The sequence below is a fragment of the Carettochelys insculpta genome, chromosome 13 (genome assembly GCF_033958435.1).
Source record: "Carettochelys insculpta isolate YL-2023 chromosome 13, ASM3395843v1, whole genome shotgun sequence".
Classification (NCBI taxonomy): Eukaryota; Metazoa; Chordata; order Testudines; family Carettochelyidae; genus Carettochelys; species Carettochelys insculpta.
Window position 1 is genome coordinate 24,196,158 of NC_134149.1, and position 19,619 is coordinate 24,215,776.

The following is a 19,619-nucleotide window of genomic DNA, read 5'->3' on the forward strand; positions in this document are numbered from 1 at the left end:
GTCTTCTTTAGGCTGATGGTAAGCCCAAAGTCCTTGCACGCTTTGGAGAACTGATCCAGCAGTTTTTGAAGCTGGTCTTCTGTGTGAGACACTACAGCAGCATCGTCTGCGAACAGCATGTCTCTGATGAGGACTTCTCGCACCTCAGACTTAGCTTTCAGCCTTGCAAGGTTAAACAGTTTCCCATCAGATCTTATGTGCAGCAAGATGCCCTCTGTTGAAGATCCAAAGGCACGCTTCAGGAGGAGTGCGAAGAAGATCCTGAACAATGTCGGAGCAAGCACGCATCCTTGTTTGACACCACTCCTGATTCTGAAAGCATCCGACAATGCACCGTCATATTGGATGGTTCCTCTCATGTCTTCATGGAACGACTGGATCATCTTGAATAACCATGGAGGACAGCCTATCTTGTGGAGCAGTTTGAACAGACCATCCCTGCTGACCAAGTCAAAGGCCTTGGTCAGGTCGATGAAGGCTATGTAGAGTGGCTTTCTCTGCTCCCTGCACTTCTCCTGCAGCTGCCTTAGAGAGAAGACCATGTCAACGGTAGACCTCTCTGCGCGGAATCCACACTGAGATTTGGGGTACACCCTCTCAGCAATCTTCTGGAGTCTTCCCAGGATGATGCGAGTGAACAGTTTACCAGTGATGCTTAGGAGGGAGATTCCATGGTAGTTGTTGCAGTTGCTTCTGTCTCCTTTGTTCTTATACAACGTTACAATGTTAGTGTTGCGCATATCCTGTGGAACCTCACCCTCTTTCCAGCACAGGCACAGTAGCTCATGTAGGGGTTCCAGGAGTGTGTCCGCGGCACATTTGATTACCTCTGGTGGTATACCATCCTGACCGGGGCCTTTCCTGCCGCAATGCAGTCGATGGCTCTCTTCAGTTCATCCACAGTCAGTTCTTGATCCAGTTTGTCCATTACTGGTAGGAGCTCGACGGCTTCTATGACATGCTTAGTGCTGCTGTAGCACAAATACCTGCTCGTGAACAACTGTACATCTTGGATGACTTCAGTGCAAGAGTTGGAGCTGATTGGGCCTCATGGCCTTCCTGCTTAGGACACTTCGGTGTGGGAAAAATGAATGACAATGGACAGCGTCTCCTTGAACTGTGCACGTACCACAATCTGTGCATCACAAACACATTCTTCCGAACGAAGCCACAGCACAGAGTGTCGTGGAGACACCCACGCTCGAAGCACTGGCATCAACTAGATGTGGTCATCGCTAGGCGTAATAACCTCAAAAACATCCTTCTGACACGCAGCTATAACAGTGCTGACTGTGATACAGATCACTCGCTAGTTTGCTCCAAGCTCAAGCTGAGACCCAAGAAGCTGTACCGCTCTAAACCTGCTGGAAGGCCCCACATTGACGCCAGAAAGACGGCAAACTCGGAGAAAGCTGAAAAGTTCAAAGAGACCCTCCAGGAAAATCTGCGCAGCAGCCCTGGGGACACCGATGCGACATCCAAATGGCAACATCTGAGGGATACAGTTTACAACATGGCCTTGTTGGTGTTTGGAAGAAGAGCTAGAAACACGAACGACTGGTTCAAAGCTAACTCCAATGAGATGATTCCAGTCATTGAAAAGAAGCGCGCTGCACTCCTGGAGTACAAATGCTCACCAAGCCAGAGTACCCAGCAAGCACTTAGAGAGGCCAGAAGAACAGTACAGCAGACAGCCAGGCGCTGTGCCAACAACCACTGGCTCCAGCTATGCAGCAGCATCCAGACCTGTGCCGACTTTGGTAATCTCAGAGGAATGTACGAGGGTATGAGGAAGGCATTAGGACCCACCCAGAACAAGATGGCACCTCTGAAATCCAAATCTGGTGAAGTCATGGCTGACAAAGCCAAACAGATGGAGCACTGCTCCGAGCTGTACTCATGCGAGAACGTTGTGGTTGGTTGTGGTGACAAGGTAGATGGCTGTACAATTCAGAACTTTGTAGAGATAAAGATTTACCTTCTTTGCCTTCCCCTCCCAGGATCTGCTTTCGCCCACCTTTTTGCTGAATTCCCCATCCCAACACCACCTCTTCTCTTTTCACCACCAATGACTATCTTCTTGACTTTTGTGATGCCATCTCTTCAGAGTCTCCTCCTGCCTCTCTAATTGCTCTTCTAGTATTTGATTTGGTATGTCCTCCTTTAACACCCTCCAGCCATCCTAGGGGGCCCACACACATTAGTCCTTGGCCTGATTCATTTCCCCGCTTTGCAGAGAATTACTGAGGAGCTTATTCAAAAATAACTCTTTGACTATCAGCTTTATGCAGACTACTCACAGATCCACCTCTCTACTCCAGACCTTTTCCGGTATGTCCAAACTAAAATCTTCGCCTGCTTTCCTTTCCTCATGAATGTCCTGGTATCACCTTACAGTTTCATGGCCAAGAGAAATCTTAATTTTCCCTCTCGAATAAATCCTTCCTTGTTCAGTCACTGTGGTGAACAACTCCATTTTCCTGGTTATGTAGTCCAAAATATACATGCAGTCTTTGAGTCAGCCCTCTCCTGAGACCCAAACATCCAGAACATGACTAGATTTTGCCACTTCATCCTACACACCAGCTCTAATATTCAGTCTGCTCTCAGTCCATACAGCTAAAACTACTCTCCAGGCTGCATCTTCTTGTGTTTCAGTAACTGCCACCTCCTCCTTTCTGTCCTTAACAAATGCAAACTTGTTCACTGCAATCCATTTCAAATGGTGCAGTTAACATCATCTGCGCTCATCACTCTGACAGCCTCACCCACCACATATTTGTACATCCTCGTCCCTTTCTCCACCACAAAAGAAACATGCTGCTCTAATTGCCTTCATAGTTCTGCTTCATCTTACCTGCAAACTCTAATATGCGTCAGCCTCCACCTAACCTCCACCAGCCAAGCCAGCCTTCATCATCTGTTAGTCATTTTTTCTGACAAACACTCTCATGCTGCTCTTAACACTTCTGATAAGTATTTCACAAAATCTGTCCCTTACCCTCCTTGAGGTCCCTTCTAAAAATGCTGTTTGCTATGATCACTACAAAGAATAGCTGGACTAGGGGTTTGCTCCGACTATTGCCCTCTGTACTCAGCATGACAGATTTACTGCTACCTTGTCCTCTTTCTGCTTGTTGTTGTATGTTTCATCATACAGCTAGACTGTGTGGAGGATCTCTTAGTGCAGTGGGGATTGACCCTTGATTGGGACCTCCAGGCTTTAACATAAAATAAATGATTACATAACAACAGTTATAACCGCTTTGCCATGTGGCTTTTAAGAACATAAGACCAGCCATATGAGCTTAGGCCAAAGGTCCATCTAGCCCACTCTTCTGACAGTGGCCAATGCCAGATGTCCCCAAGGGATCAACAGAAGAGGTAATCATCAAATGATTCTCTCCAATCACCCATTTCCAGGCTCTGACAAACAGGTGAGGGATACCATTACCACCCATCCTACTTAAGAACATAAGAACATAAGAACATAAGAATGGCCATACTGGGTCAGACCAAAGGTCCATCGAGCCCAGCATCCCATCTGCCGACGGTGGCCAATGCCAGGTGCCCCAGAGAAGGAGAACAGAAGACAATGATCAAGTGATTTGTCTCCTGCCATCCATCTCCTGCCCTTGTTATGAAGGCTAGGGCACCATACTTTATCCCTGGCTAATAGCCATTTATGGACCTAACCTGCAAAAATTTATCAAGCTCTTTTTTAAACCCTAATAGAGTCCTGGCCTTCACAGCCTCCTCGGGCAAGGAGTTCCACAGGTTGACTGTGCGCTGTGTGAAGAAAAATTTCTTTTTATTAGTTTTGAACCTACTACCCATCAATTTCATTTGGTGTCCCCTAGTTCTTGTATTATGGGAAAAGGTAAATAATTTTTCTATATTCACTTTCTCCACACCATTCATGATTTTATATACCTCTATCATATCGCCCCTCAATCGCCTTTTTTCCAAACTGAAAAGTCCCAGTCTCTCTAGCCTCTCCCCATATGGGACCCTTTCCGAGCCCCTAATCATCTTAGTCGCCCTTTTCTGAACCTTTTCTAATGCCAATATATCTTTTTTGAGGTGAGGAGACCACATCTGCACGCAGTACTCGAGATGTGGGCGTACCATAGTTTTATATAGGGGAAGTATGATATCTTTTGTCTTATTATCGATCCCTTTTTTAATAATTCCTAACATCCTATTTGCCTTACTAACTGCCGCTGCACACTGCGTGGATGTCTTCAGAGAACTATCCACTATAACTCCAAGATCCCTTTCCTGATCTGTCGTAGCTAAATTTGACCCCATCATGTAGTACGTGTAATTTGGGTTATTTTTTCCAACATGCATTACCTTACACTTACCCACATTAAATTTCATTTGCCATTTTGCTGCCCAGTCACTCAGTTTGCTGAGATCTTTTTGTAGTTCTTCACAATCTTAATAATTATCGATGGACCTATCCTCCATGAATTTATCTAGTTCTTTTTCTGAATGCTGTTAAAGTTCTGGTCATCAAAACATTCTCTGGCAGAGAGTTCCACAGGTTGCCTGTGTGCTGAGTGAAGAAATACGTCCTTTTACTTGGTTTAATGTGTGTATGTAGGTAGTCCGTCATGTCTAACGATTACGTCTTGAGCTTGCACAGCCTCATCAGTCGTGAACTTGCACGTGGCTGAGGAGACCAAGCTTTGAACAGCATGGACCTGCTGCCCAGCAGCATCCACAGACAGGCTACAACTACACTAGTGAGTTTTGTCGACAAAAGCTTGCTTTTGTCAACAAAACTGGTGGAACATCCACACACAAAATGGGTTTTGTCAACAAAACTCAGCACTTTCGCTGGCAGCATCCTGCCTCTCAGCCATGGGGCATAATGCTGCTGTTGACAGATTCTCTCAACAAAAAAGCTATGCGGATGCTCTGAGGGGCCTTCTTTTGACAGACAGGCATCCAGAACAATGGGCAGCTCTGTCTGCTATGCCCCTGGGTGTCTGTTTTGTCAAGAGAGCAGCTGGGCAGTCTGGCAGCTCTGTCAACAGAGCGGAGCACTCTTCCAATTGGCTTTTGTGCGTGGCCATGCTCTGTTGACAGAAAATTTGTCGGGAAATCTCTTCCGACAGTGACTTCTATCAACAGAGTGCTGTAGCCTGACTGTAGCCACAGAGAGCAGCTTAGAGGTAGTCTCTTGGAAAATAAAACTACACAGCTCTGCGCGTGAGACCCTGGAGTGTGTATAGGGGGTAAGGGAGGGAGCTGGGCAAAAGAAGGGAAGGAATTACTAGGGCTAGGTCTTCCCTGGCGCTGTTTTGCATGTTCCAGGGTCAATATCGACCTCTGGAGTGAGCCCGGCTTGCATGCTGTGGTTGCATGCCCTGCTGCAGGGCCCAATCCCGGCCGCTCCCTCCCGGGCTCGGATGCTGCACTTTCCCCTGCTCCCCTGCGCTGGCTTCTCTGCTGCGACTTCCCCATGTGCCAGTGGCTGCCTCGTTTCCTTGCGCAGCCCCGTCGCTTGAGCGCCCGCACCCAGGCTGCTCCTTGCACGCAGGATCCGCCCTGGAGCTGCAGCCAGACCCACGCCCGATGGCCAGGCCTGGTCGCGCACAGCCCCCACGCGGGAGGAGCGCTCCCCTCGACATTCTGCAGCGAGGACAGGGAGCAACGTGGAGGGCTGCCAAATCCATTTCAGGTACGCAATCGGTGCAGCTAAAACTGCACAGCCACTGTCGACATTCCCGGGCCCTGTAGCTGGAGCCTGGATGTCTGAGTCCACAGCCCAAACCGCCCCTGTGCCTAAGGGCTCCTGACATGTGCCCTCACCCCAAGGTGTCCCCTGTGTGTGTGTGGGGGGGGGGGTGCTGCTTCACCCAGGCAGGGAACAAAGACAAAGCAGGTGCTTTCCACCCGGTGCCCAGCTGCAGTCTGTCAGCCCCTCCCTGGGCAGGCACCGGGGGAGCCCCTAGGGGCTGGGGCCAGGGACGGCCCCGGCGGCACCCCCGAGGCGGGGCGGGGCGGAGGCTGGGGGGGTGGGCGTGTTACTCCTCTCCCGCCAGTTGTCGCGCTCCGCCAGCCCCATTGGCTCTCGCGCAGCAGCGGCCCATCCCGCGCGCTGCATATAACCGGAGAACCCGGGGCCCGGCTCGCCCGCGCGGAAGGCAGCGCTGTGCCTCGAAAATCCGGCGTGGGCCCGGGCGCTCCGGGGCTGCGCGAGGCAGCCAGTGGCGCGCGGGGAAGCCGCAGCGAGGAGCGCAGCGCTGGGGAGCAGCCGGGCTGGAGCGGGGAAGGCGCAGCACGCGAGCCCGGGAGGGAGCGGGCCCTGCAGCAGGGCACGCAGCCCCCGCATGCAAGCCGGGCTGGCCCCGCGGGCGGCAGCCGGAAGGGACCCCCTCTAGCCCCGCTGCGGCGGGCTGCCGCCAAGCCATGAGCCGGCACGTGTGGCTCCCCCTGCCGTACCTCGCCAAGCCCTCCCGCCGCGCTCCGGGCCGCAATGGCACCGACTTCTTCTCCGCCTTCTACGGCGCCAACCGCTCCGCCTTCTTCCACGGCGACCTGGACCCCATGCGGGACTTCGACCGCAGCGCCCGCTACGAGGGGGAGTCCCAGAACCGGGCGGTGAAGGCGCTGCTGGTCGTGGCCTATTCGGTGATCATCGGCATCTCGCTCTTCGGCAACAGCCTGGTCTGCCACGTGGTGGTCAAGAACCGGCGGATGCACTCGGCCACCAGCCTCTTCATCCTCAACCTGGCCGTGGCTGACATCATGATCACCCTCCTGAACACGCCCTTCACCCTGGTAAGCGGCGGGGCCCTGGCCCCAGCGCTCCCCAGGGGCCGGCTCGTGGGGCGCGACCGCCCGCCCTGCTAGGGCAGCGGGGAGCAAACTGTCCAGGCTGGCCCCACTTTTGTCCCGGCACTAAGCAGCTCCCCGCAGCCCCCCACGCACGCCGCCAGCCCATCTGCTGCAAGCTGAACCCGTGGGAGTCTCGGTTCGGCTCCTGGGGGCGGGGGGGGGGGGGACGTGGAAAACTTTGGGGAAGTTGGAGAAAATAAATACACGTGTAAAAACTTTGTTAATCGAGCTGGAAATGGAAACGCACGTACCCAGAAACAGGAGCGTATTGCAGCATTTTAATGAGATGGCTCAGCCTGAGATCCAGCAGCCCATCGTGCTGCATCCCCCCCTTAGCAAATGCCCCCCCCCCCGTCTTCGGGACCCACACCCCTGTGCTAGGGGACAGAGCCACACAGTTTCCAGCTGTATTTGGTGGGTCACTTTGCAGCCTTAAGTCAGAGTGAGAGTCCCAGTCCTGTCCCATTCAGCTTTGCAAACATCTTGTTGTGGGCGCTAGGGAGGATTGATCTAAATCGTGAATTTCAAACACCACGGAAAAAAAAGCATTGATTTAAATCAACTTCCCAAAAATACTACTTCATGTATTTTTTAAGCAATGGGGCAGATCTGATCACTGAAACATGTTAATTTCCAATTCCCGACAGCATTTTAGTACATGGAAGAGGATGTACTTTGTGCCACTTGTTTAGATAACTTGATTTTTACTGTTTCAGGAAATTGTATGTTACCAGTGTCAAGCTGTAGATGCAGCAGCAGTTTATTAGCAATGGTAAAAGTGAAATCGCACACAAAACATAATAGCATTTAGCATTTATGAAACTAGTTCTTACTGTTATCTTACTAGTTCTTACTGTTATCTCAGTGTTTCACATTTGCAATTGCAGAAGTCTCCTTAGGGTTTTTTAATTTTATTAATTCTGACATGTCATCACAACAATACATGTATAATTGGACAAACCCAATTCTTCATATCTGGAAATGTGAAGAAGTGGGTCTGTACTACAAAAGCTCATCACCTAATAAATTAATTTGTTAGTCTATAAAGTGTTACATCACTGTTTTTTTGTTTTGTGAAGATAGGCTATTCAGTACGGCTTTGTCTATACTACAGTGATCTGTCAACAGCAGTTACTGTTGGAAGAGATCTTCTGGCAAAGCTTCTGTTGACAGATCATGTCCACACACAAAAGCAGATTGGAAGAGCAGTCTGTTTTGTTGACAGAGAGCAGCTAGACTGCCCAGCTGCTCTCTCAACAGAACAGCCAACCAGAAGCTCAGCAAACTGGGCTGTCTGGTGGAGTGGAAGCGCTGTCTGTGGACAGAGGGGCCCCCCCCGAGCATCCACACAGCTTTTTAATCAACAGAAACTGTCAACAAAGGCAGCATTCCTCATCAGGGAGAGGCAGAACACCGTCAGTGGAAGAGTGATCCGTTTTTGTGCATGGCTGCAATCTGTCAACGGAAGCTTTGTCGGAAGATCTCGTCCAACAGCAACTTCTGTGGACAAATCACTGTAGCATAAAGATAGCTGAGATCTCGCAACCTTCTACCAATATCTGCTCTCCCAGCTGGTTGTAAGGACTCAACCATGTCAGTGAAGGTGTTTATTGTTAACAATGTAAATAGAAGAATTTGTAGCTTAAATGAACCAGGCAATCTTTTTATCTATGGTGTCTTGTTGGTATTTGGTGGTCCTTATTACAAAACTGTCCATGGGGTGGTTTTACTGGATGATTGCTACTTTGGCTTACTAATCATACTTTGTCGCCTGAAATATGCTTAGTTGCAGCACTGCTGCTAAAAATACTAATGGATGACTGAGGTGTTGCAGGTAGATAAAGTCTCTCGTGCTTAAATGGGATCCACCCACAAAATTCAAAAATGATTTCAAGTCGTTCTTCTCACTCTTATTCAGTTGATGATTTACATTTTTTTCAGCAGGTCCAATTCCAAATGCCTAGAAAAGCGAAGACTGACTGCACTTAATTTTGGAACAAGCCCCACTGAATTTACTGGCACTTCTGTTTTTTGAGGACTCCAAAGCTGGATAGACTAGGGATAAACCTTTTTTTCCCTAGCAACATCCAACACAGCAAACAGCTTGGGAATTTACTTATCAAACTGCACTTACACTAAAAGGCAGAGAATCTTGAATGGTGCATTGTGCAGTGAATTATTTAAGTTAACTGACCAATTGATCCCCATTGTTCTTCAGCTATATTCATATCTTGCATCCCAGCAAACTGTTTCCCTTGTTTTTCTTTTAACTATGCCCTCCATTTCCTCCTTGTGCTGCTTACATGTGACATGTTTTCCCTTTTTACCAGGGAACGAAGAAGTTAGGGAGAGTGTGGGAAATTGTGCTGAATGTATTCTCTTTTTCTTTCTGGTCCCCTCCACTGTTACTTTCTGTGTTGCCTCTATCATTTCTTATACATTTTCTCTGTCTTTAAGACTGTTTTAACTAATTCTCTGCTGTGCTTGGCCAAGATCCACCAGCAGATAAAAACAGAACAAACAATCTGATCAGATTTTGTCTGTCTTTAGTTTGCTAAGAAGCAAAAGTTGAATGCCCAGAACTTCAAGAAGCAAGAGCTAGTAATTGGACTAAACAGACAGAGCCATTAATGAATTTTGAGACTATGGGTGTAGGTGTAGCATGTTTGATGAGATTTAATGGTACCTGTTATTTTTAAGTGAGAAATTCCATACCTTGATTACAGAAAGAATACAAAAATTGATTTAAATTAAAAAAATTGTTTTTTTTAAATTGACTTTTATACACCCTGATGAGCGCATAAGTATGAAATTAAGTATGCCCAGGAGTGCTTCATCATCCACTGATTTGAAGTGGTTTTCATTAGATGCAGGCTTTACAAATTTGGTTCAATGGCTCTCAGCACCTCCACTATACATATTGTTCCATTACTCCCATGTGTGAGATTTTAACACTATTGATTTGCCAACTTTTGATTGGATGAATTTCTAGACATTTCATCACAAGCCCTATTTTTAATTACAGATCTGTCTTTAGTTCCCGAAAGCTCTGGGGAAATCCTGGAGCATTGGCAACCCTAGTGCAAGTGTACATCTATTTCCTTTGTGTGTTGGTGGGGAGCAGGAATTAATGCCTGCTGCTTTTTCTTTCTGCTTTCCTCCTCTTTTTTGTATCAGAGGTGCCTAATGTGAGGATGGAGGGGAGCAGGTACCCCTGCTCCACTCCCACCCACCTCCTCTTCAAGCACTATGCTGCTCTGTGGGGCAGGGCAGGACTGCCCCCGGACCCACCAGAAAGGGCACAGCACTGATAGTGAGTGCTGGGGGCGGCGATCCTGAGCCTGTTTACCCCCACTGCGCATTGTCTCTGCTCTGTTGTCAAAGAAATAAAATAAATATCCTGGCTTTGCAGCTGAAATAGGGACCATCTCGCTCTCAAAAATACACTGCTACTGTTCAGTCTGAATGTACCTTTTCTTTCAGGCTACTTGTCCTGATTTTTTGTTTAAAGCGTAAACTCTCCAAGGGAGCAATGATGCCTTGGTTCATGTTTGTACAACATCTAGCATATTTGGGGCATTGCTGGAAACAAGTAATACTTACAATTACCCTCCCCCCCACAAAACTGATTCATATGTTGACTTTGCACCAGGCGAGAAGAGGACTGTGATGATGTGAATGGTATAGTTGCTATAACACCAACAAATAGGAGGTTTCATGTTTTACTTTTCCATGACAGTCGATGATGCCATGAGATCATTTTCAAAACATCCGCATCCCACATAGAACCCACATGTTGCATGAGATAATCTACAATAAGAAGAGCAATGTTAAAACTAGTGAGGAAGACAATCCGTATTGAAATGTTCCAGCTGCTTTCACAACTCAGACCTGCTCCAAGAGGAGCCATGGCTCTACACTACCAGGGGAGATCAGTCTAATTTATGCAGTTTCAGCTACATGACTAGTACAGCTGAAGTTGTCTTATAACTATTTACTGTCATGTCTTTGCTGCAGTGTGCCAACACAAATTGCTGTCCTGTCAACACCCCTTGCGCATTGCACTGAGGTGGAGTACCAGAGTTGAAGGGAGAGCGATCAGTGGTCAGTTTGTAGCGTATATGCTAGATTCAATAAAATCAAACCCCAGTGGATTGACTGCTGCCCTGTGGATCCTGCTGATACTGAAGACAAGCCCTCTGTTAAAAGAGTAACTCCAATGAGTTCATACGTACGATACCAGCGTAGCTCCTGCTCAAGCAGGGCGATGACAGATTTGTTTGCTATTTTTACCCTATCCTTCTGATCCCTCTGGTGCCTTTGGCTTACACTTTTACAAAAATGGTTTGGTACAGCAACAAACCATTAAAAATCTATAAACTACTTAATCCTCACAATAATTCTGGAAGGCAAATTTTGTTATCCTGATTTTGCATTGTTGATTTGATTTTACTGATAGCGGTTGCTTTAATCTACATTTGACATACCCTGTGTGTTGTAATATTGTTTGTGTTTCAGGTGCGATTTGTAAGCAGTACGTGGGTCTTTGGGAAGCTGATGTGTCACATAAGTCGGTTTGTTCAGTACTGTTCTGTCCATGTTTCCGTGCTTACCCTTGCAGCCATTGCACTGGATCGACACCAGGTATGCATCATGCAAGGGATACTTTATTGGGTTAAGTGCTGGCTGACAGAACAAGGAGCAGTGGTTTCAAGTTGCAGTGGGAAGGTCAAGGTTGGATATTGGGGAAAAACTGTTTCACTAGGAGTGGTGAAGCTTTGGGATGGGTTATCTAGGAAGATGGTAGAATCTCCTCCCCTAGAGGTCTTTAATTCCCATCTGGACAAAACCATGGCTGGGATGATTTAGTTGGGATTGGTCGTGCTTTCAGCAGGGGGTTGCACTCAATGGCTTCTTGAGGTCTTTTCCAACTCCCTCTGAGTCTCTTAAAACCCAGCAGCCCGGTACCCTCTAATTTCATGAGCACCTCAGCTTACATTAAAAAATAATTCTCGGCTTTAAGGAGAAAAGCTCGAAAACATGATCTGAGGGTGATCTAAAGGATCAAAATCCAGAAGGCAAACACAAATATAAAAATATTTTTAAAAAACTAGTTTAAAAATTTCGTGCTGCTCAAGCCACTCGTGAGGTTTTGTGGCGTGATTCATTTTTAGATGTATGGAGTTGACAGCATGGAGAACTGTACCATTTTCCTGTAAAGTCAACTAAAGTTGGACACACTTTCCCCCTATAAAGTTGTTGTTCCTAGCAAATAGTGAAATGGGGGCGGGGGACCTCAGTTTTGCTCATCGGAAAATATCACTTCAAACCTACTCTTTCCCCTAGGTGATAACATAAGCTGGTGTTTGTTTGAGTGCAATCTGTTTCAATCCCTAAATGTTGAGCAGTGGGATATTAAATTGCATCAGAATGCACTTAGGTATGGGTTGCTCTTTGTTTCTAGCACAGTTGGAATTAATATTAACAGCGATTGCTAAAGTAATATTTCATTTGATTGTTGCAGTTAGATGATGTTCCAAAAGAATTAAGGACCCTGCAGAGTGCTCAGATGGTCGATCACATGAAAAATTGAAAGCAATTGCTGGACTTTTTTTTTTTAAAGTGGCTAATATGTAATAAATTCTCTCATTGTCACCCGACATTCCTGCACCATCTCACACTAGCGGAAAGGGATCCAGGGGTTATAGTGGACTACAAGCTAAATGAGTCAACAGTGTGATGCTGTTGCAAAAAAAGCAACCATGATTCTGGGATGCATTAACAGGTGTGTTGTGAACAAGGCATGAGAAGTCATTTTTCCACTCTACTCTGCACTGGTTAGGCCTCAGCTGGAGTATTGTGTCCAGTTCTGGGCACCACAGTTCAAGAAAGATGTGGAAATATTAGAGAAGGTCCAGAAAAGAGCAACAAGAATCATTAAAGGTCTAGAGAACGTGAGCTATGAAAAAAGGCTGAAAGAATTGGGCTGCTTTAGTTTGGAAAAGAGAAGACTGGGGTGGGGGGCGGGACCTGATAGTTCAAGTGTGTCATAAGGAGGAGGGAGAAAACTTGTTCTTCTTGGCCTTTGAGGATAGAAGAGGCAATGGACTTAAACTGCAGCAAGGCCTATCGAGGTCCCTTCCAGTCCTAGTATTCTATGATTTGACACGAAAACAAAAGTAAGTGCATGGGCAACAAAATGGCAGATGAATTTTAAAGCGGATAAATGAAAGTGGTGCATAATTGGAAAAACATAATCTCAACTGTATGTGTAAAATGAGGGGGACTAAATTAGCTGTTAACACTCAACTGAGTCATTGCGGATAGCTCTCGGAAAACATTCTCTCCAGGTGCAGCAGCAATCAGAAAAGCAAACAGGAATCGTTAGGAATCATTTAAAAAGGGATTGAGAACGTGTTATTGCCTCTGTTTAAATCCATAGTATGCCCACATCTTGAATACTGCATATAGGTGAGGTTACCTCATCTCAAAAAATATCTTGGCCTGGGAAAAAAGTTCAGAAAAGGGCAACAAAAATGATTAGGGGCTTGGAATGGGTGCCCTATGAGGAGAAATTTAATAAGATTGGGATTTAACATCTTAGAAATTTAGAGACTAAGGGAGGTTATGTTAGAGGTATATAAAACCCTGACTAGTTTGAAAAAAGTGAATAAGGAAAAGTTATTGGGAGCTAGTGGGAGTTGATCCTCCTTGAAGCAGGGGGCTGGACTAGATGACCTCCTGAGGTCCCTTCCAGCCCTATGATTCTATGATTTCCTTTTTCACATAACACAAACTAGGGGTCACCTAATGAAATTAATAGGTAGCAGATTTAAGAGGCAAAAGGAAGTATTTCTTCACACAACATAGTCTACCTGTGGCATTCTTTGTTGGGGCTCTTGTGAAGATTAGGACAAGGTTCAAAAAAGACCTAGATGAATTCATGGAAGATATGTTCATCAGAGGCTGTTGGCAAGGATGGGCAGGAATGGTATCCCTGGCCTCTGTTTGCCAGAAGCTGAGAATGGGCAGCTGGGGCTGGACCACTTGATTACCAGTTCTGTTCATTCCCTCTGGGGCCCCTGGTGTGGCCACTGTTAGAAAACAGGATATTGGGCTAGATGGACCTTTGGTCTGACCCACTATGGCCAGTCTCATATTCTTATCTAAGAAAGATGTTTTGAAATAGCATAATTTGCTAGATGGGGGAATTAAAAAACAAAGCCTGAGTCTGATTGCAGAATTCTGCAAGCAACTCATAAATATTAGTTTAACTAAGGTTAACCTGATAACATCCTCTAATATTGGCAGAATTTAAGTAGCTCAGGAGTGAAATTGTTTTAACAAAGTCCAGTGGGATAGATCTAGGAGTGAGGAGATGCAACAGAGCAAGGAAAAGTCATTTCCAGAAATTAGTTTATTTTCTAATCTTGGGATGTATCAGAGAGTGGAGCAGATGCTCAAAAGGAGTGATAGGAGCATTATCACTTGAGACTTTGATAATTGGAAAAGGCACTCAAGTAAATAGGAGAGAAGAAACTTTCATTAGCAAAGAGTTGGATGGGAAGATTTAAACAGGTTTTTCTTCATTGTCAGGGGTTAGCATAATAATCTATACGTTGCGTTGCTCAGAGATCACTGCTGGTGTCTCAAGCTGTGTTTGCAAGTGGCACTGAGTTTGTTTTTCAAGCTATCCTTTCAGTAATTTGCATTTATACAGAATTTTTTATATTTCCAGGCACTATGTGCCCTGAATATCCTTCAAAGTCCTGTGGTGCAGGTGTCAATGTTCCTGCTTCATAGATAGAAAAAGGTGAGGCCCAGAGAAGTAAAGCAACTTGCTTAAGGGCCAGATGGAATCCATAACAAAGCTAGACTTTTATTGTACTCCCCGATATCCAGCTGCTTCACCTATGGAAGGCTTGCCTCAGTTTTGCTTTCCAGGCCTTAACACAAATGCAAAGCTATAGTAGCATCTGAAGGAGTAGCAGTCAGGGTGACTTTGAATCATGATTCCTGTGAGCTTCCTTCAGCTGCAAAAGCAACCACCAGGAGAGTAGAAAATAAAGCAGATGGTTTTTTTACACACACGCCCGCCCGCCCGCCCCCCGATTTGTGCCAAACACGGTTCCGGTGTAAATGAGGTGGGCTTCAGTTTTCAGAGGAGTAGGCATGTTGGTCTGATTCAGCAAAAAAACAAAAGGAGTCCTGTGGCACCTTAAAGACTAACACATTTGTTTGGCCAGAAATGTTTCTGCGCTGCATCAGATACATCTGATAAAGTAGGTTCCAGCCCAAGAAAGCATATTCCCTAGTCCATGTGTTAGTCTTTAAGGTGCCATAGGACTTCTCATTGTAGGCTTCCATGTGAGTTGTACCTACTTAGTCCAGACACTTAAACTGGTCCCCACAGTCATCAAGTCAGGATAAGTTCCTTTCACATCTCTTGAAAGCCAATGTGCAAATTCTTGTTACATGACTAAGTAGCAAAGTCCTGATCTGTTCCCATAGTAATTAGTGCTGATGCAGTCTGTCTTTGTGAACATGATTGCCCACTGCTCCTAAATTCATCAATGGAGGTGGAAGGGCCATGTCTGGTTGCTAATGTGACACAACGCTTTTCAGAATTAATGTATGCTTTTCAACAGCTAGTCCTGTCAACATTTCAGAAGGGTTCAAATGGAGTCTTTTTAAAGCCTGCTATGAGAAGATTTAACCTCCTCTGAACAATTTGTCTTCCACAGGTTATCATGCACCCTCTGAAACCCCGGATGTCAATTTCTAAAGGAGGAATTTGCATCATTATAATCTGGGTTATGGCCAGCTGCTTCTCTCTGCCCCATGCTATCTACCAGAATCTAGCAACATTTTATATCGGGTATGAGAGGCAAACAGCAATGTGCCCTCTAACTTTTTCCATCCATGTGCAGAATAAATTTTATGTGCATCGAGGCATGTGTGGATGCATATTACTCCTAGAAAAATATGCTGCCACCTGTGGTACTGTGGGTGCTCTTCTAATCTGCTGGGCAGCTTTTGAATCTATCCTGAGTGGCTGCTCATATGCTCATCAGAGGGAACACTGATACATGGGGTATTTTTTTAACCATCCATTCATAAGAGGAATGCTCATTTTAACTAATTCCATCAGAACTGACAGATGTAAAATTGGAATAAGGGTTGCTTTTTATTCTTTTTTTTAACTTTCCATGAAGCTTTAATCAAAAGTTTTTGTTTTTTAAAAAAAGAAATAAAATCTCTATTTTGGGGCCAATTAGGGAGATGCTAATCTGTGTCTGAATTCCTTTGTTTACCATATATATCCAGTTGTCTTATGTATTTTATAATGGGTCTATGCCCCTTGTACTACATGCTTATGATTGTGGAAGTGATGGCTTTCCTCCTTTTGTGCTCCAGGAACAGAACTGTACGAATGGTCTGTCTCCCCAGCTTCCCTCCTCCTGCTGATCTCTTCTGGAAATACCTGGACTTGACTACTTTTGTACTCTTGTATGTCCTGCCCTTGCTTGTGATCACTATCGCCTACACCATGGTAGCCAAGAGGCTGTGGCTGAGGAATGCCATTGGGGACATCACCATGGAGCAGTACTTTGCTCATCAGCGGAAGAAGATGATGACACTGAAGATGCTGATGGTGGTGGTAGTGGTTTTTGCTGTCTGCTGGTTCCCATTAAACTGCTACCTGGTGCTCCTCTCCAGCAAGGCCATCCACAGCAGCAATGCTCTGTACTTTGCTTTCCACTGGTTTGCTATGAGCAGCACCTGCTACAACCCTTTCATTTACTGCTGGCTCAACGAGAGCTTCCGCTCTGAACTCAAGTCCCTGTTGTGTGTGTGCCGGCGAAAGAGTGCAGCCCAGAGCCATGCGCTGCAGTCCATCTCTCCTCCACCTTTTAGGCATGCGTGGGCTGAGAATTGTCAATATAAAAGGGACGGCTGTTCTCCGAAAGCACCTTCCCATAGGAACTCTGCAAAGACAGACATATCCAGTGTCCAGCCAATTGTGACAGGGAGCTAAGCCACTGAACCGACAGACAATGGAGCACCATGGGTCCTGAATCTAGAAAACTGGATACTAAATAGTATTTGTATTAAATTTACTGTCACAATCAGGAGCAATGCCACAGGCTGGGTAATGCAGTACAAACCCTCTAAACCTGGGAAAGGGAAAGAGGACCGAAGTACTACTTTATATACATTGGGGCGACAGTTTATTTTGTGGAGAAAAACAATTGATTTTAATACTTTTGATTTAATTTATTATTCAAGACAGACTTGTACCTTTCACAGCCACTTGTGGATTTGTGACCTGGGGACTCTGTCTGCTATTTGAATGATAGGCACATCTGGTATGTTTTGTCACTCAAAGTGATCTTAAAGCAAAAAAATTGATAGATTATGCTGAACTGCTTAGCACAGGGTTATTCTTTCATCACAGACAATAGTCCTTCTCAGTAACCTGTAATATGACCTTAAAAATCAAATGAGAAGAGGGAGGTGTTTGTAAAATACACCGAGAAAAATACAAATACAATTCCTTTGGTCATAACGATTATTAGTAGCTGCACCAATAGACAAATGAAACTTTACCTTGCAATCTTTGACTAAGCAAAAGTGTCTCAGGTGATTTACAAGAATGAAGAAGCTGTTGAAACTGACCTCTCTGTAGTAGCCCGGCTTGCCATGAGCTCTCAAGATTAAACACATGCAAACAAGACTTTTTGGTCTCAGTCATGTATAGGACTTATATCAACACATGCAAGGAAATTGTTTAAAAGGAATTCTCAGTTTCTACTTTGCCTGATTTTTCTATTCTCTTCACATAACAATATTAACTTTCTGTTCAAATGTTCATAATGTATGTCATTTTATGAGGCCTTTCATATCTACAGCCACAACGTTGCCTGTGACTCTAATACAGGTTAGTAGTGAGTCAAAATTGTTGCCTTTCAACAGCTTTTCTCTGGCATGTATGAAATTGATTGGCATGTTGATTTCCACACAGTTCCAAATGGACAGGTGTCCATAACATAGTCTCCCCCTGCAAGTGGCATTCTTGGCAGATTCAACAGACAGCCCAGGAATGGAATAGTCTGTATAGTCTAAACTCCTCTTGCCATTCTAGATTATATCTGAAGCACCTTGAACAAGGTGTATGTGAAGAGCAGGGAGGAATTTACATTTTGTATTTTCCTGTTTGTACCTGCTCTTTGGATAAACATCAGACTTTAGAGACTCCAACGCTATGTCAGTGTGATACTTCTCACTTTCATCCATTTGCTAAGGAAACCAATATTGTGGTTTATTACTTTCATTAACTGGAGTGTCCCCTGAAATTAGATTAAAATTATAATACAGCTTTAATATTTTGATTTTTATAAAGGCACATCAAAATGTATCTGCACTGTTTATAGGTATTTTAGTAAGCTTCTGAGCTCTGTTGGGTCGTTGACTGTCATTCAAATGTCTCAATAATTAGTGCCTCTTCCAGTGTAGGAAAAATGACAACTGCTAGCACTTTGACAGTAGATAAACAAAGCATAATGTTCTGCAAGGAGACAGATGACAGTCTACATTTAAAAAAAATTCTAATTAAAAGATGAGTTTGCAGGTTTCTCATATGTGGTGACAAAGGGTGAAATTAAATGGTGTTGAATTAATTCATAAACACAGAAATGAGCTTGCACTAACATTACACCTACACTATAGCAGAAAGTCATGTTCAGCTATGCAACTCCAGCTCCATGAATAATGTAGCTGAAGTCAATGTACCTTAAATTGAATTAAAGCAGGGGGTAGATGGGAGAAACACTCCCATCAACTTCCATTACTCTTCTTGTCCAGGGTAGGCTAACAAGATCAACAAGAGAGTAATCTGCAGTTGATTAGGCAGATCTTCACTAGACTTGCTAGATCAACAGATGGTGGATTGATCCCAGGATATCAATCTGGGCTGTAATGTTGATCTGGGCAATAGCCTTCTGTTAAAGAAAAAACATTAACTTATGCTACTGCAGTGATTCCAAACACTGCATCTCACACAAATTATACTACTCTACTTGTGACTTATAGGATTTTTTCATTTAGGGAAGAATCTGAAACTATAATGGTGTTACATGCTTTTCCAGGACACTGAGGAGAGCATCTTGAAAGAGGGATATAGAAATTTAGACAACTGATGGACCAAATTCACTGGGGCTGGGTCTACACGAGCCCCTTCCTTTCAGAAGGGGCATGTTAATGAGCAGGTTCAGAAGAGGCTAATGAGGTGCTGCCATGAATATGCAGTGCCTCATTAGCATAATAGCAGTTGCAGCAGTTTGAAAGAGCAGCTTTTGAATCGTGCACCACCCGTGGAGACAGGGACCTTCCAAAAGGACCTCCCTGTTTTCAAAAGCCCCTTCTTCTCATCTGGTGTTAGGAAGAAGAGGCTTTTGAAAACGGGGTCCTTTCGGAAGGTCCCCATCTCCACGGGCGGCACATGATTCAAAAGCCGCACTTTCCAATCACTGCAGCTGCCATTATGCTAATGAGGCACTGCATATTCATGGAAGCACCTCATTAGCATCTTACAACCCCCTCATTAACATGCCCCTTCCAAAAGGAAGGGGCTTATGTAGAGACAGGCTCTGAGTGTGCAGAGGTGCAATTTCTACTGAAGTCAGTGGGTACCATGCCTACTTATGCTAGGGCTGAATGGGCGTGAAGCGAGCATATCACTATTCATGGCTCTGGAAAATTACTCC

At 45.2% G+C, this 19,619-nt stretch overlaps 1 protein-coding gene across 1 annotated transcript; it reads left to right on the forward strand.

Moving 5' to 3' along the window:
• The first annotated feature begins 6,115 nt into the window (after positions 1 to 6,115).
• On the forward strand, positions 6,116 to 19,118 carry LOC142020349 (G-protein coupled receptor 83-like). The gene is made up of 4 exons (XM_075008095.1): positions 6,116 to 6,795; positions 11,371 to 11,496; positions 15,597 to 15,730; positions 16,270 to 19,118. Exons 1-4 carry the CDS (start codon positions 6,424 to 6,426, stop codon positions 16,889 to 16,891), a joined length of 1,254 nt encoding a protein of 417 aa, XP_074864196.1. The 5' UTR covers positions 6,116 to 6,423; the 3' UTR covers positions 16,892 to 19,118.
• The last annotated feature ends 501 nt before the right edge of the window (positions 19,119 to 19,619 follow it).